General features: G+C 41.0%; 3 protein-coding genes across 7 annotated transcripts in view; 1 reads left to right on the top strand and 2 right to left on the bottom strand.

Moving 5' to 3' along the window:
* Positions 1-1461: 1461 nt before the first annotated feature.
* fbxo4 (F-box protein 4) lies at positions 1462-5461 on the bottom strand. 3 transcript variants are annotated; one of them, XM_069699566.1, is made up of 7 exons: positions 4377-5461; positions 3921-4195; positions 3619-3839; positions 3191-3266; positions 2903-3075; positions 2595-2803; positions 1462-2505 (listed from the first exon to the last, which is right to left on the bottom strand). In XM_069699566.1, the coding sequence occupies exons 1-7, from the start codon at positions 4533-4535 to the stop codon at positions 2413-2415; spliced, it is 1206 nt and encodes a 401-aa protein (XP_069555667.1). In that variant the 5' UTR covers positions 4536-5461; the 3' UTR covers positions 1462-2412. The 3 variants fall into 3 exon arrangements, with proteins under 3 accessions (XP_069555667.1, XP_069555668.1, XP_069555669.1); XM_069699567.1 differs by having other exon boundaries at positions 2595-2800; XM_069699568.1 differs by having other exon boundaries at positions 1463-2505; positions 3921-4127; positions 4377-4466.
* Positions 5462-5556: 95 nt separating this feature from the next.
* Positions 5557-9084, bottom strand: rimoc1 (rab7a interacting mon1-ccz1 complex subunit 1). The gene is made up of 6 exons (XM_069699569.1): positions 8941-9084; positions 8060-8169; positions 6788-6934; positions 6270-6401; positions 5975-6089; positions 5557-5882 (listed from the first exon to the last, which is right to left on the bottom strand). Exons 1-6 carry the CDS (start codon positions 9032-9034, stop codon positions 5647-5649), a joined length of 834 nt encoding a protein of 277 aa, XP_069555670.1. The 5' UTR covers positions 9035-9084; the 3' UTR covers positions 5557-5646.
* Positions 9085-9419: 335 nt separating this feature from the next.
* oxct1a (3-oxoacid CoA transferase 1a) overlaps positions 9420-14699 on the top strand; it is a 43956-nt gene continuing 38676 nt past the window's right edge. For 2 of the 3 annotated variants that reach the window (XM_069699561.1, XM_069699564.1), the window contains exons 1-3: positions 9420-9626; positions 10485-10593; positions 11106-11196. In XM_069699561.1, coding sequence (XP_069555662.1) covers positions 9522-9626; positions 10485-10593; positions 11106-11196 — 305 coding nt within the window. In that variant the 5' untranslated portion in view covers positions 9420-9521. Of the gene's footprint in view, positions 9627-10484; positions 10594-11105; positions 11197-14699 lie in introns of those variants that run through there. The other variant, XM_069699565.1, reaches the window with a different exon arrangement.

Below are 14699 nucleotides of genomic sequence, written 5' to 3'. Positions count from 1 at the left end.
ACTTCTTCATTCATTCAAACTCTAACCTCAAAGGTATATATTCATACGCACCGACAGTGGCAGTCAGTGGTAGTTCTCTACCTCCGCTGGCTACATCAGGATCACAGAGCAATAACAAAGGACTATGGCAGGTTCTTCCCAGCATACCTGCCCTAAAAACATGTTCCCGTGGTTTAAGTGGTACTTTTTCTCTGATGGGGCCCACACCTTTGTGGTTGGACAGCCTGTGTATGCATGAGCACACATGTAGTGCACACAGGCACACAAACTCGCATTGTAGGTAAAGAACTGTGGAGTGAGGGCCGCAGAGAAAAATACATCCTGTTTACAGAGAACAGAGAGGTAGGTAGAGATAAGAAGTCAGGGTCTGTCTGTCTGTCACTCCCAGGAACACACAAATCACACACATATGCACACACACTCACATAGTGGCTGACTCCTCCATCATTTCTCTTAAAAGTAAAAATCACCAAGAAAAAAAATAAAAAATCAATCTCCGCTTCATCAGTATTCAGCTCAGCTTAATGCACCCAAATTGTACCAATCATGGTTTTATTTTAAAACTGTATGTGTATGAAAATGACTGTTAAGACTAAGGAACCTTTTGATGGGAGGGCAGGTGGAAGGGCACATAATTTTAGCAATGATTGGTGGTTACCAAGGGAACCAAAGAGCGTCATTACCTTACCATGCCATCCATGCTGTACAAATGATCCTATTGTTGCCATTACGTTTTCTGCACTTCAACACCGCCGCCAGGGACATCAAATAGGAAACAAGTAGTAATATTCAGAGGACCAACACATCTTAAATACTTTAATGGAGAGATGTGATGATTTAAGTGCTGCAATTGGGCTGGAACTCAGCTTTAGAAAAGTAGACACGAACAGAGTTGTTATTATCTTCATGAAAAATGAATCAGAAGGTGGAAATCAAGCCATGTGAATATAAACCTCGATTTTGTCACTGCAGATTATATTTTGTAGTCTTTACAAGATCTATACTGTATGTGCTGATGTCATTCAGTGAAGGATTATATTGTGAAATGGTCTGTGAAACAAGGATTTGTAATAGACTTTATGATGTAGAAATCCATACACCTGCTCGGGTTATTTCAAAGCTAGTTTGCACATTATTTCTGATAAATCAGGTTGCGTCTTTGTACAGTATTACAATATGCAATTAAGATTTGGTTGTATTTTGTTATGTGTTTATCATTGAAAATATAATTTACTGTTAGTTTCCAAGAATTTGTATATCTAATATGTTTAGCAAGCAACGTTCAAGATGCTTAAAATTTAAAAGAGAGGAATCACTGAAGCACTGAATCACACAAGTACTAATAGCGCTCCCTGGTGGCTAAAATGGGATATTCTCTCATGTTTGCTGATATTACAGATGAGGACTCAACTTTACATGCCAGGGCTGATCTAAAGGATTGGGATGAAATAACTAAATAGAAAAGAAAAACAACAAGTTTCCACTGCTCACATGACTTTTATAAAAGACATCTGCATTAGACAGAGAGAAGAATTATTTTAAAGCAGTTTAGTGATTATTTAATAGACATTTGAAAGGGTGACACATTAACCACATGAAAAATTGGCAACTCTGAACCCGTTTGTAGAAAGAAGTATTTGTGCAAAGATGCAAAAAAATAAATAAAAATTAATTAATACAATTATTAAATATTAACTATTAATTCACCATTAGGCCACATTTCTTCATTGCAAAAATATTATTAAAAAAAAAAGGTATATAAATGAAATTGCTTGTATAATAGCTTAGCTCTAAAAGTGTGCAGTGTATGTGTGCATTGATCAGAAGGCACTGTGTTTTGTCTGAAAGTTACATATGCAGACTTTTTCCAGGGAGTTTTGCTGGCACACAATCTTAACTGTGAAATATTGGGGTCACAAGTCAAACAAAAAATACCTTTAAGTCATCTTTTGTGTAATGAAATTATGACCCTCATAGACACAGAAAATGTCATAAAAATATCTAAAAAATGCACGGTCTCTATCCTGTTTTAAACCGTTTGTCCCACCTGACTAGTTCGAAGCTCATAGGCATAGGCATTATAACTAAAGAAGCATATGTTTTGAGACGACTGTTTTCCTCTAGCCATAAAAAAGTAGTGGCGTTACTGTAAGGCTCCCAGGCGTTTGTATGACCTACTATCCTACTTTATATTTCCGTCATTTGGAACCTTTTAGTAAATAATAACAGGGTCTCTGTTGGCTCTCCTACATTAATAATAGTTGTTATCCCTTCATTCATTTCCATGGGCAGGGCTCCAGTGCTGAGAGACACAGTACACAGGGTACACAGGAAAGGCCGTAGTGTGTATGGGATGACGTACTAATGAGGTCTGTGGGTTTAATTCATCTGGCAGCAGCAGGAGTAAGGGAACTAGCTACCATAGGGTTTGACTCCAGAACATCTCAGCAACCAGGAAATGCCATCCAGAAGGCCTGACAGGGATTCTGCCACTGTATCCTGCACCTGATAATAAAAGAGAAAGACTGGCTGAATATCTCTACAGGCAGACACTTTAATCGATGTAAAAAGCTGCTCGAATAACAAGCAGTTACCATCCAGGGATTAGACAGCTGAGGTAGGCCGAGTCTCTTTGCCACGTCAACACAGGGACTTCGACACCTAGCGCTGACTCTGTCTGCACTGTTTACTTCTGGTTGTTCTCTGGAGACACAGGAAAGCACCAGCAGAGGCCTGGACGCGGAACCCCGAGCACAGTTTAGCACAGATCGAATCTGGGCCACCTCGGACGTCCCGTCACCTACTGGTGACACAACTTTTCATGCACATGTTCTGTACTGGTGGATTGAAAACCAGCATGCATGATGTGACACGGTAGTACCATATGATCTGCTAGTCTCACCTCTTCCAGGTTCTGCGTTGGCTACAAAGATAAAACCATCCACCACCTGGCACACTTGCTGGACCTGAGGAGCAGGGCTGTACACTGGGTGACCTGAGTCATCGGTTCCTTCAAAAGTAAAGAGTTTATTACCGACACTCTGCTGCTGCACTCTGGCTCTTTCCCTCTCTGTCCTGCATACACAAATCAAACAAAGTTTAATGACTGTAGCTGTATTCACAACAATATTCAGAAAAGGATCACAAACAATGGCAACTCATACGGTAACTTCAAATGCAACGTGCTTACTTATTGGTTGAATACAGTGTCAGGATATTAAATTTATGCTGGTTGTTGAACATGTAACTGATCCCTGAGCCAATGCCTGGAATAAAAAAAGAAAAGGTTGACATTAGTTTTGGTTCCTTTTTTGGGCATCTCGGCTGTAAGCAAAGTGTGAGATAGTGGGCCAACACTGACGCCTAGTGGTCTATAAATTAAATCAAACTAAAATCATGTATTTCAAGTAAGATAATTGCTTTTTTCCATTCTCTTGTCTTAATCTATGACTGACTAAGATGCATAAATGTAATCATAATTGTGTTTTCATCAGCTTCTGATGAAGAAGCAGCTGATTTAGAGGTATTAGTGTTTAATCACTCTGTTGTAGCTGATGAGGAAAAGACCAGGAGAAGCTGATCAGACGTTGTGAACAACAAATGCCTTTGTTATCTCACCATTTATCTGCCTGTGTGGAGTTTCTGACACGGGAAGCACATCTGGGGCATACATGAGCCTTGTGACTAAAGAGACATCCAGCTGCTCCATGCCAGGGCCAAACATGGCAAACCGCGGCTCTGATGAGGGCACGAGGGCCTGAAAAAAGGAGGTCACGACCTCATATGCTGGCCGGGAAGGAAGCCATTGCTGTCTGCAGGATGGGCAGCCTTTCAAGTATCTGTTGAAACAAAAACAGTGCTCAAAAACCTCTGTCGACAATTGTTACCAGTTGACCTTGATGAAGGACAACAGCACCCACTCTGACATGTAGTCGAATTTCAGCTTCATCCCTATCTCTTCTCCTTCCTCTCTGTCCTCCAGGCTCACGTCCTCTCTGATGAGGGGCTCGTCCAGCAGCTCCAGATGGGGCATAGTCAAATGATCAATGGAGGGCCAGTGTGGCATGTCCCGCAGCAGGAAGTATCTCCACAGTAGTGGATCTCTAACCATGGCCCTCCAGTACTGGCTGGTGGCCCCCAAGCAGCAGATATCCACAGGGGACAGAAAGGTCATGATCAGGAACTGAACATCCACCTTCGCGAGGAAGGAGATGTTCATTATTTTGTTTCTATGAAAAAACCCGAACACATAATGTGTATATATATATATATATATATATTTTTTTTTTAATGTTTTTGATCATGTCTGGTGATGTGGTGACCAGTAACAGAATATGTAATCAAACACTCCGATGAATAAGTCGTCAATGCCTTACCGGTAAACTGTCCAAAAGTCCCAATTGTAGTTCTTCTTTTCCAGGATCCACAACAGACGTCAGGTCATCTTTGACAACTTTATCTGGAAAATATCGGTCTCTGAACTGCCTGAGGCTCCGGATCACCACCGACTCGAGCTGCTGGATCTTTTCTGCCATGACTTTATATATATATATATATATATGTAATAATATCTAAAGATCTAAACACCTAGTAAAAAAAAAAAAACCCAGCACGGTGAACCAAGGAAGCGATACCAACGAATTTGACGTCTCTACCCGTCTCATGCACTTCCTTATTAGTGGCAGGAGAAGAGCATTGTGGGTAATGTAATTCTACAGCATTACGAAGCTCAACTTTGATATCAGAGGGAGTTGTGATGCAATCGAGGTTGTTTGTTTTTTTTTGTTTTTTTTTTAAAACAAAGCACGTGTTTATTGTCAGCGAGGACATAAAAAACAGAAAATGATTTTTGTCCAAACAACACAGATTCTATAGTAATAGTTACACTATCAATGTTATCCAAGTGGCTGAAAAATGAAACTTGCAAATAGATGGGAGAAAAAAAGTGGCGCATTACAAAGCTGGTATGAACAAACCTGAACATACTTCAAATTGGTCGTGACTACATCATTGCCAAACAATTTTTTTTAACACCTTTCTTTGCCTTTTGTGTGTGTATGTTTTATACACACATACATATATAATGTATATGCTATTATAATATATTAAAAGCACAACAAAATGGCAACAAAACAATAAATAAAACGTTAACTGTGCAATGTCTCATTTCCAGCTGGATTATCTTTAAACTTGTAACAATCTTAAAAATGAAAAAAAAAAGGTCAATTTTGTTTTATTAATGTCCTCTTTATAGTAATATTAATGTTATTATAACACATTCTTAGAGCAAAACAAGTGCCCCAGTCAACAGTCTGGAATCACGATGATAACTGCTTTTTCAGCAGGATAGGGCAAATAATTATTCAGCAGCCTCCTGTGCAGCCCCCTTTTACACCTCCTGTTTTATACTTTCTAATCTCTCATTCACCTGCTTTGGCCTGGGCTGTTTGGCATAGGATTAGTTTGCCTGTAGACACTGATCCAAAAATTATTTTCTTCACATAAACCTTCTTCCTGTGCCTCCCCTCAACCTTCGACAACAGTACACCCCATCTGATGGGTTGCATTTTTATTTGGGATTGACACATTTCAATACTGAACTTAGATCTGTGCCTGAGGGCAACTTCAACAGAGGAGCAGTTGGGTTCACTGTAAAATACTAAGGATCTCCTTGGCATTCTCTGTGTTCCAGCCCTGGCCCTGCAGGGGGCCCTCACAGGCAAGCACGTATTTGTTGAGGATCTGTGTGCCAATGTCCCGAAACTGGAGGCGATCTTCTTTGCGGTCCATCGTGTCAGCGCTGCAGTCCTCGTACTTCACTGCCCAGAAACACATTTCCCCGATGTACATCATCGTCAACAGGTGAGTGTCTGAGAAGATGCCTACCCAAAAACATAAGCAGGTGGTCAGTATGATGAAATAGAAGCAGCACAATAGGTTTTAGTTGTTCAAACGTGACCTACAACGTGTTTACCTTCAGACAGGATACTTGCAGTAGCGGTGTCATGGAGCACCACCCCATCGTTGAGCTTCACAGAGTTTCTCACCTGCAGCATCCGCATCAGGTAGCGCACGCCTTCCTGAATACACTGGGGGTGTGTGTGTGTGTGCATTAGATTCAGTATATGCCAACAAGAAACACTGTAAACTATACTTCATATATTTCAAAAACAAGAGTAATATTTTTTGGCAGAATTAGTCAGGCCAACCTAACTGTTCATATATAAATGTGTAATAAATGTGCTTAGATCTTTTGCACATTGTGGTACCTTAAGGAATGTGTCCTTGTTTTTCTTGATCCACTGTTTTCGTTGATGAAGGGTGTGGCAGTACATGTACAGCAGAGCTCCACGTCTCCAGTAGAGGCATTCTAACAGCTCTAGGCCCAACACGGATTGCACCTACGACATAAAACGATTAGTACTGTCACACAATGACATGGCGCCTCCATCTCATGGAAGTATACAGTACCTGTTCAAGTGTGTGTTGTGAAACCATAAACCAATGAAAAAAATTAAAATGGAATAGACCTCTTACTGGGAATACTACATAATCAACCAAGACGGAAAAACACTAGACAGACAGGGTATGAAACAATTTGAATGGTGCCGATAGCATTTATATCTCTTTTATTCCATCACGTTTTTCCCCTCATACAGTCAACTATGTTTAATAATAGTTATATTGAACTAGCTACCAAATGACAAACGATGTGATGTCCCGATTTGATGTCAGGGACTTTCATCAGCAGGGTACAGTAGAGCGAGACATCGGCACACGTGCATACCTCTTGTGCCGGTGCTAGCCTTGCCGCCAAAACTTCCGGCTCGGTCAGGTCTTGCAGCAGCTGCTGGATTTTGAAAGGTGAACAGTCCTCGGGAAACTCCTGGTCCACCAGCTTATTCTCTTCATAAAAGGTGATGTCTAGAATCACCTAAACGATAACAAACAAATGCAGAGCCACACGCATAATCTGTTTAAAGTGGTCAGAAACAATGAACTCCCGCCACTCACTGAATGACTTTAGTGAGCTCTTCATTTCTAGGTTAAGACCAAATCAGGGATTAAACTGATGATGTAACTGCCGGAAATTGGTAGCTACAGTTTTAGCTTACGCTAAACAATTTATTAAACTTCTTAAAAAAACAACAACAACAACAACAACAACAGCAACTTTAGGTTGAGGTGTCTGTACAAGCATCTAATTAACTTCTCAAAAGGCTATTGGTATTCAGTAGCACCCTGTTGCTTGATTACAGGTAACTTGAAACTAACAACCGTACCGAACCCTTTCAGTCAAGGTTTAGACCACCGCCCATCACCTGTGCTGCTTTCCTTTTTTTTGTTGAGAGATGCCAGGAAGAGATGTGAGAATTGCCCCATCAGATCAGCTGACCAATACATTTTTTTTTTTAAATTTAAGTCCAAAGGGTGTAGCTGTTAGGTTTAAAAAAAAAAAAAAAAAAAAAAGTTCTCCATAGGATACATCCACAGATCTTTGCTCCAAGTTTCCCCAGGAACCTCTCATCATCATCATCATCATCATCATCATCATCTCCTCCGAGATGCATTCAAGGGATTGGAGCATCCAGGTTACGGGCCGAGGAGCGGTGGAGGCATAATAATCAGAATGGAAAGCATCCCAAGGTCGCCTTAACCAATTTGGTGAACATACACTAGAACTTACGACTTCCTCCAGGACATCGCTGGTATTACTTTTCCTCGATCTGACCACCTCATAAGGATCGGTACCGAGTCAAGTATCTAGTTTCACAGCTGGGACATACGTTGTCACTCCTAAATCCACGATACTTCCATAAAGGTTAGGATTTTGAACTCAAAGAAATTTAAGGGGGCCTCTGCAGGTTTGACATTTATAGGAGCAAAAAAAAAAAGAAGAAGAAGAAGAAGAAAAAAAAAGAGCCAATTTTGTTCAGATTTAAGTAGAATTGTTGAAAACTTTGCAAGACTTTTGGGGGCTTCATAAACTTAATAATTACGTCGAAAACGGATCACACATTAATCACTAATAAATATGATCATGACTGTAATGAAGTACCTGCGTGTAATCCTGAAGCAGCTTGGAAAGGTTGCTGCTCTCCCCTCCTTGTCTGTAAAAGCTTTTCAACTTGTCTAGTATGGCAGACGCATTCTGTAAATAGTCGTCATCTGCGAGAGAATGAAATGTCAACACACGACCAATTACTTGTTTACACTCAACAACAGCGGGTATTCAACGTCACACGTTTCACGGCGCTGTTGTTGACGATTGACGCCTCTCAGTGTCACACGATGTTTATACTCAACGACCCGACAGGTTTTTTTTTTTTTAATTTAAATGATTTAATATCAAAAGCAAAGTAAACTACGCGATCACCCAGCAGACAAGTCGTGACAAGACATTTGCACTAATATTTTCAAGAGTTTGATTTTAAGCTTCAAAGTCAAATAATTAAAAAAAAAAAAAAAAGGTAAACGTTTACAATTCAATATATAATTACGGCAACATGGTTAGGTCGTTAGTTTTGATCCGTGTGTCACGTTTCACAGCCCAGTTCAAGGTTTGTCAACAACAACGATTTTTTTTTTTTAAGCTAACGTTAGCAAACGTACGTTAGCCGTTATCTTGAAAACCCCATTCATTAAAAAAACAACAACAACAACAACAACAACAATCGTCACTCGGCGAGTAAACGCTGCGGAGCAAACACGACGCCGTCTGCCGGTTACCTGTGACGACCAGGTGTTGTTATTCAAAAAAGGAAACGATTCCGACGGCAGCTGTTGTTATGGTTGCGAGATTACGTACGGCGGGGGTAACGTTGAATTAGCTCGCCGGCTAAGTCGGGCTAATAAACTAAGAAATAATGTCAGCCGCGTACGCGGGGTGCCAACGGCGGCCGCGAGACGCGCATAAAACACGAAACGTCTCGTCGGTACCTTGCTTTTCAGCTCTGAGACTTGAACACTTGATGTCTAACTCGAATATCCTTCTCTCCAACTCGAACCCTTGTCGCCTGTAGTCGTCGGCCATGACTAAAAGTGTTCGTCACGTGAGCCAGGGATTACTCACGTGCTCATAGCGTGACACTTCTGTTTCGTCGTGTGTGTGTGTGTGTGTGTGTGTGCGCGCGCACGGGCTAATTGAGTAAATCATAAACGTGCGTAATCTCCGTTAATTACTTACTGCCATCATTTTAAAAATGATGTTGACGTTACATCACCTTTGATGTAACGCCGGGTATTTTTTTTAAAATTTAATTTAATTTTTTTTTTTTTTTTTTTTTTATAAAGTAGTGACGTGGCGGTGAGAGGGTTAAATTTAAATGAAGCGAGCCGAGCCTCTTCGGTCGCTGGTCCATCCCATCGAGACGCCAGCGGATGTCATCGTGGCGCTGAGCTGAGCGTCGCTTGCTCGCCGCGGTTTGACACAGTTTCAGCCTGCCTGCCTCATCCGACGGTGCGTCCGACCCGCAAGCTTTCACGCGGGGCTCATCTTTCCCGTCTGCGCCTCCGGAAACATGGCGGCCATCAAAGCTTTCTGCAGAGCGGAGAGAGGACTCTTCAAGACCCTCCCAGGTCACCGCCGTGCCAAATTGAACTTCGCGAGCCAACGATTGAGCGAGGTCTGTATTTTAAGATGCGACGTTAACGCGGTATAGGAAGGTTGAAATGAGGTTGCTGTCAATACATAGGGAAAGATTCAAATGTCATAATGTCATGGATATATATATATATTTTCTCTTTCTCTCTCTCTCTCTTGTTAAACGTTTCTGAATAGAATAAAACGAGGTAAATGATCCGTCTTCACGCGTTGTTGATGATATAGCGGACTGACCTCAACCTGCTGGCCACGTAACCCGCCGCGGATCCTCGATTCAAACACATTACAAACCGTTGCCAATTTTTCAGATTATTTTTAGCTCATAATTCAGCGGAGCAGTGATTCAAAACGCACTATTTGACATGCGGCAAAAAGATTGCAGAATCTACCTTGGGCCATCATAGATGTATATTTAAACTCCGTATTCCCATCATGAATAAATGTCATGCAGAATTATTGCATACATCAAGTGTGTTATCTACGATTTGAACAGTCCCTCGTGATTGCTGTTCTTTGTAACCTAGTGTCTGTCTGGGATATGAACTACAGCAAAACAGAACATTGTCTTGCAGTATAATAATAATAATAATAATAATAATAATAATAAAAAAAGATCTGGTAGTTTAAATTGGTTTTAAATTAGAGTGCTCAGCGAACTGTTGGTTTTGGGACTCTTGGCCGCGGGCTTCCCTAAATCTCTTCTCCTTTTGTTGTAGGATTCTTTTCAGCCGTTTTGTTGATCTTCCCCTTCCTCCACAGAATAAACCGGATCAACTATTTAAACTGTACAAACATACTAGCTGCTCGGAGGCAACTGTCCATTTAGTAAGTATTGTATGCTTTTGGACATGTTTCATGTTTTCTGTTCTGCTTTCTACAGACCTGTGGCTGCTACTTTTCCACGTCCAGCCAGAGAAGTTCACAGTTCTACTCTGATCCTACAGAGGCAGTAAAAGATATCCCGAATGGAGCTACCATTCTGGTGGGAGGTAATATACATGCAGCGCTTTGACAAACATGCACCAAAGATTGTAGGGTGGTGCAATGGCTACAGCAAAGTGAGCTTGGGCTGTGTTTGCTAAGCTGCTTGATGCCCCATCCACATACTTGAGCGCGCGCAAATTCCGCAGCTCTTATTTATAGTCGCCTCGAGAGTGACACTATCAAACATTTTCCATTGTGTCACACCTCTGTGGGAAAAACACACGCATACAGAAAACAGCTAGTGTGATATTTTAAATGTTGACTAGAAATACCTTGGGCTTAATTGAAGGTTAGTGGATTTATGTTTTCCTGTGTAATTTGCCACAGTTGAAAAGATCATCCTTTTTTATTTTGTTTTTATTTCGTGCACAAATCTGCCTTGTCCCTAATCTACAAGGTCAAAGTTCCACCATTAAATTTGCAAAGGTCACCTTTCATGCAGAGATCACTTTATTGCTTCCATTGTTTTTGTGGTTTATTATGCATGACTTTGCTTTTTTTGTGTGTTCCTACCCAGGCTTTGGATTATGTGGTATACCAGAGAATCTAATCAACAGTTTGCTGAAGACTGGTGTGAAGGCTCTCACAGCAGTCAGTAACAATGCAGGGTATGTGTGTGTGGATGGACAGAGGCATGCATGTTTTATACATGCATATGGAAATACTTTTGGTCATTCAGTGTTATTTTTTGTTAACTATCAGGAAAAAAAAGGAAATGTGTGTTGCAGTGACAACCACTCCCTCAGTTGACTGGTGATCTCGTGGTTTTTGTGTCTCTTTGCTCTGAGTGGGACAAACTCTGGAAATACTTGGGATTTCTCACTTGACACATGGCAATCATCTTATGACCTCAATGCCTTTTGTTATGTATTCTGTCTTTTTATGGCATACCTTGATATGCAGTATCTCAGACTACACAGCTCTTGTGGGAGAAAAGTCTGAATCCACATAGTCCTTGGTAGAAAATCGTTTTGTTTTTAAAGGAACACCAATGAGATAAATGGAGACGGTGGCAGCATCTAACTATTAAAGATCAAATTTGCTAGAGATTGTCTGCCTTTTAATTTAAATTATCAACAGGGTAAGGCTAGAAAACTGTTCAAAGAAAAAGGACTATTAAGAAACCATAATCAACATTTAACTGAAACACAGTGCCAACTGAAGCTTTTCACTCTAATTATCTGGGTCGTTTCAGTTGTCATGTTGCTGTTTTCTTTGGTAATTGAAAACCAGTGTGCTGACACCCTTTAACCATTTTATTTTAGTTGTTTACATGGCAACAGTGAAACGTGAGACAGGGACTAAAACCTAATCTCAACCACCTAAATATACATTAGCAAGACTGCTGTTTTAGATCCCACACAAACTATTTTGTACATTTGGTACACTCTTATCTAAATTAAGTTTTGACACAAAAGCACTTTAAAAAAAACCAAACTAATGCCAATAGAAGGGATCCACTACGCTGAAGTGCAATATCCAGCACGTGCAGTAAATTACTTGTCTGCACTGCCAGAACTGCGTTGTATGCAAAGAGTTCTGCTGTAGCACATATCAAGATCAAAATGCCATAGACTGACTCAATACAATTATTTGTATGGGAGGTTGTTTAACCCCTGAAACCACTGACCTATTGTACTAGAACAGAAGTTCATTGGACTTTTCTTGTGGACTTTGATTATTTTTTTTATTTTTTAGATATTGATTATTGGAACATGACCTCAGAATATTTACTTGAGCCAGACAAGCCCCATGAACAAAATGCCCTAGATGTTATTGAAAGGATTGGAACTACTCACATATACTGTTGTGGCCATATTGTCTCCTTTTGTGTGGTTTCTGAACAAGTTCCAACATAGTGAGACTTCTTGTACATAGCCCATGCCTTCCTTCCACCTTCGAGGCTGGCTAGACAGGAACTTATACTGACGAGCAAGACAGCCATGCGTGTGACTTATATTGCCACAATAGCAGTGACATTTGAAAACCGAAAGTGACATTGCCGTTTGCAGGAATGCGCTCGACATGGCTGCGCTACACATGACTACTAAAATCGATTATTCTTGTTATAAAAAAATCCCAAGCCTCAGTTATTCTATTGTTTTCTTGGTCACATCTGGATGATGTTTAAATTCCCTGGCTCTGTAGGGAAGAGTGAAGAGGTAAGACTGCTTGAAGGGGAAAGAAGCAGTAATGTAACATTTATTTTTAGAGAGAAAATTCTTAAAGCTGAAACCCCTCCCCTTCCTCTGCTTGCTTCTTTTTGAACGCCAGTATGAGTTATATAAAGAAGCAATTATTTGTCTGACTGTACACTATTTGTAGTTTGCATTTTCTTAGAAACGATGAATATTGTAGACATTAGTGGGGAGTTAATTCTTTACTGCTATGAGCTCAAAACAGTTTCTGTCAACACACTTGACTGTAATCTTCTAAAATTTAGTTTCGCGGTGAACTACTGCAAAGAAGAAATATGGCTATCAGCATGGAAGAAGTTTTGTGAATTAAAAATCGATCCTTCATGATCTCTCATGGATACACACAAGACGTGTAAGAAGAATGTGTTTGATGTTTTGCCACACTGGGGGGATTGAATGCTGCATTAAAGAAAGTGATTCCAATTGTTGATGATGATTGTGTACACTCATTGCCTGACTGATTTTTGGTAGCAGTGACAGACAAATGTAATTTAGGTTTGGGAAATGCTGCCTAGTTGTAGTGTCGTTTCCACAGGTCTCAGTTAAGGGGCCCTAACATTAACGTAAATTGCAAATAATTTTTTTTGTTTGTTTTTTTGTGCCACCTGCCTGTAGTGTCTCGCCTCAGTTGAACGAGTCGAAGGAAGCACTCCTATTTACTTCGTAGGACACGGACAGAGTGGGATTTTTATGCCCCGTACTATGAGAGGAGAGGGACTCGCCTGTACACGGGCAGATTATCGGGCTGGGAAAGAACTATCTCTCCCTGCAGCTCTATACTTACTATATAACCAGCTGCTCTGGGAATTATATACTGTAGCAAGGTTGGTGCTACCGGGGTCTCTCCTGGACACAGATGTCACGCTCAGTCGTACGTTCGGGTGTAAACTGCCTTTATTTGCCCGGCCCATACACCAATGTCCCTGTGCAACCGCTTCCCCTCAGCCTCCTTCTCCCTGCTCCCTTTATAGGGGAGAGCTCATCAGTCCCTATTTGGCTCAGCTGTGCTCATTACACCTGCCCGGCACCGTTCCCTGAACCACTCCCCCCCCACTCTCTACCCCCTGCAGCTGAGCTAACCACACCCCGCCACCACACATGTAAACAGAATAAATTCCTTATAAAAGGCAGTGGCATTTGTGTTGAAGATCCCTGTTGGATCCTGCTCTGAACAGTGAGCATTGATGTGTTTAGCCTGGAGGGCATTTAGTCCTCAAAGACCCATCCATATACTCAAATCAGCTTCATGCACAAGATCACAAAATTTTGACACGAGATAATCTTGCCAAACCCTGTACATACAGTACCTAGAAGGTGCAATATTAACATCACTGTGTAAGAGACAGGATACGTATCACAATCATCTGTTTTTAGTATTCTAGATGCACATGGCCTAGATTTTCTTGTCATCTAACACAGGATTAGAGTGAAGGACAAAGCAGTAAATTCTCATTCTCGGTGGATACGCGAAAGAGAGCAAACTCTCTCTCCATAGCTCAGCTTTCCTCTTGGCTCTTGGAAGTTGGAGCAGCATTAGAGAGAGTATTTTTGGATACATGCTTTTACGTTTACTCACTGCAAACATGTTTAAAAGTTGGTTTTTCAGATTGACTGGATTTAATTACCCCATGTTTTATGAGGAGTAGACTGGTTCAACCAGTTTTCTTTTTATGCTTTCATGGTTTATTGACTGACCAGCCACACAGTCGTCCCAGCTACTGGGTCATTTCACGAGTAATTAAACAACCCTAGTGACACAGTAACTTTCCTTCGTCACAGAAACTTCACAGGAAGGAGTTTTACTGCTGTCAATTCTTGATTGTTTGTCCTAGTCTGATGGTTTTAAATGTGTGAAACTCTATGGTACCATGTGGAGCGGGTGTAACCTAGACATGAGACCAGTATGAGTTGCA

This window comes from Brachyistius frenatus, unplaced genomic scaffold (genome assembly GCF_029030835.1).
Source record: "Brachyistius frenatus isolate BFR_SWC_R1_liver_20210118 unplaced genomic scaffold, ASM2903083v1 Contig_30, whole genome shotgun sequence".
Taxonomy (NCBI): Eukaryota; Metazoa; Chordata; class Actinopteri; family Embiotocidae; genus Brachyistius; species Brachyistius frenatus.
This window is presented reverse-complemented; position numbering and strand designations above follow the sequence as displayed.

Bases quoted from the DNA above. Each gene is read 5' to 3' on its own strand.
- fbxo4 (XM_069699566.1), bottom strand. From the start codon at position 4,535: ATGGCAGAAAAGATCCAGCAGCTCGAGTCGGTGGTGATCCGGAGCCTC. The intron at 3,840-3,920 runs GTGGGTGCTGTT...TTGTTTCAACAG, and splicing joins AAATTCGACTACATGTCAGA to ATACTTGAAAGGCTGCCCAT. The intron at 2,804-2,902 runs GTGAGACTAGCA...TTGTGTCACCAG, and splicing joins CAACGCAGAACCTGGAAGAG to TAGGTGACGGGACGTCCGAG.
- rimoc1 (XM_069699569.1), bottom strand. From the start codon at position 9,034: ATGGCCGACGACTACAGGCGACAAGGGTTCGAGTTGGAGAGAAGGATA. The intron at 8,170-8,940 runs GTACCGACGAGA...ATTCTCTCGCAG, and splicing joins TCTCAGAGCTGAAAAGCAAG to ATGACGACTATTTACAGAAT. The intron at 6,935-8,059 runs GTACTTCATTAC...GTTATCGTTTAG, and splicing joins TGCTTCAGGATTACACGCAG to GTGATTCTAGACATCACCTT.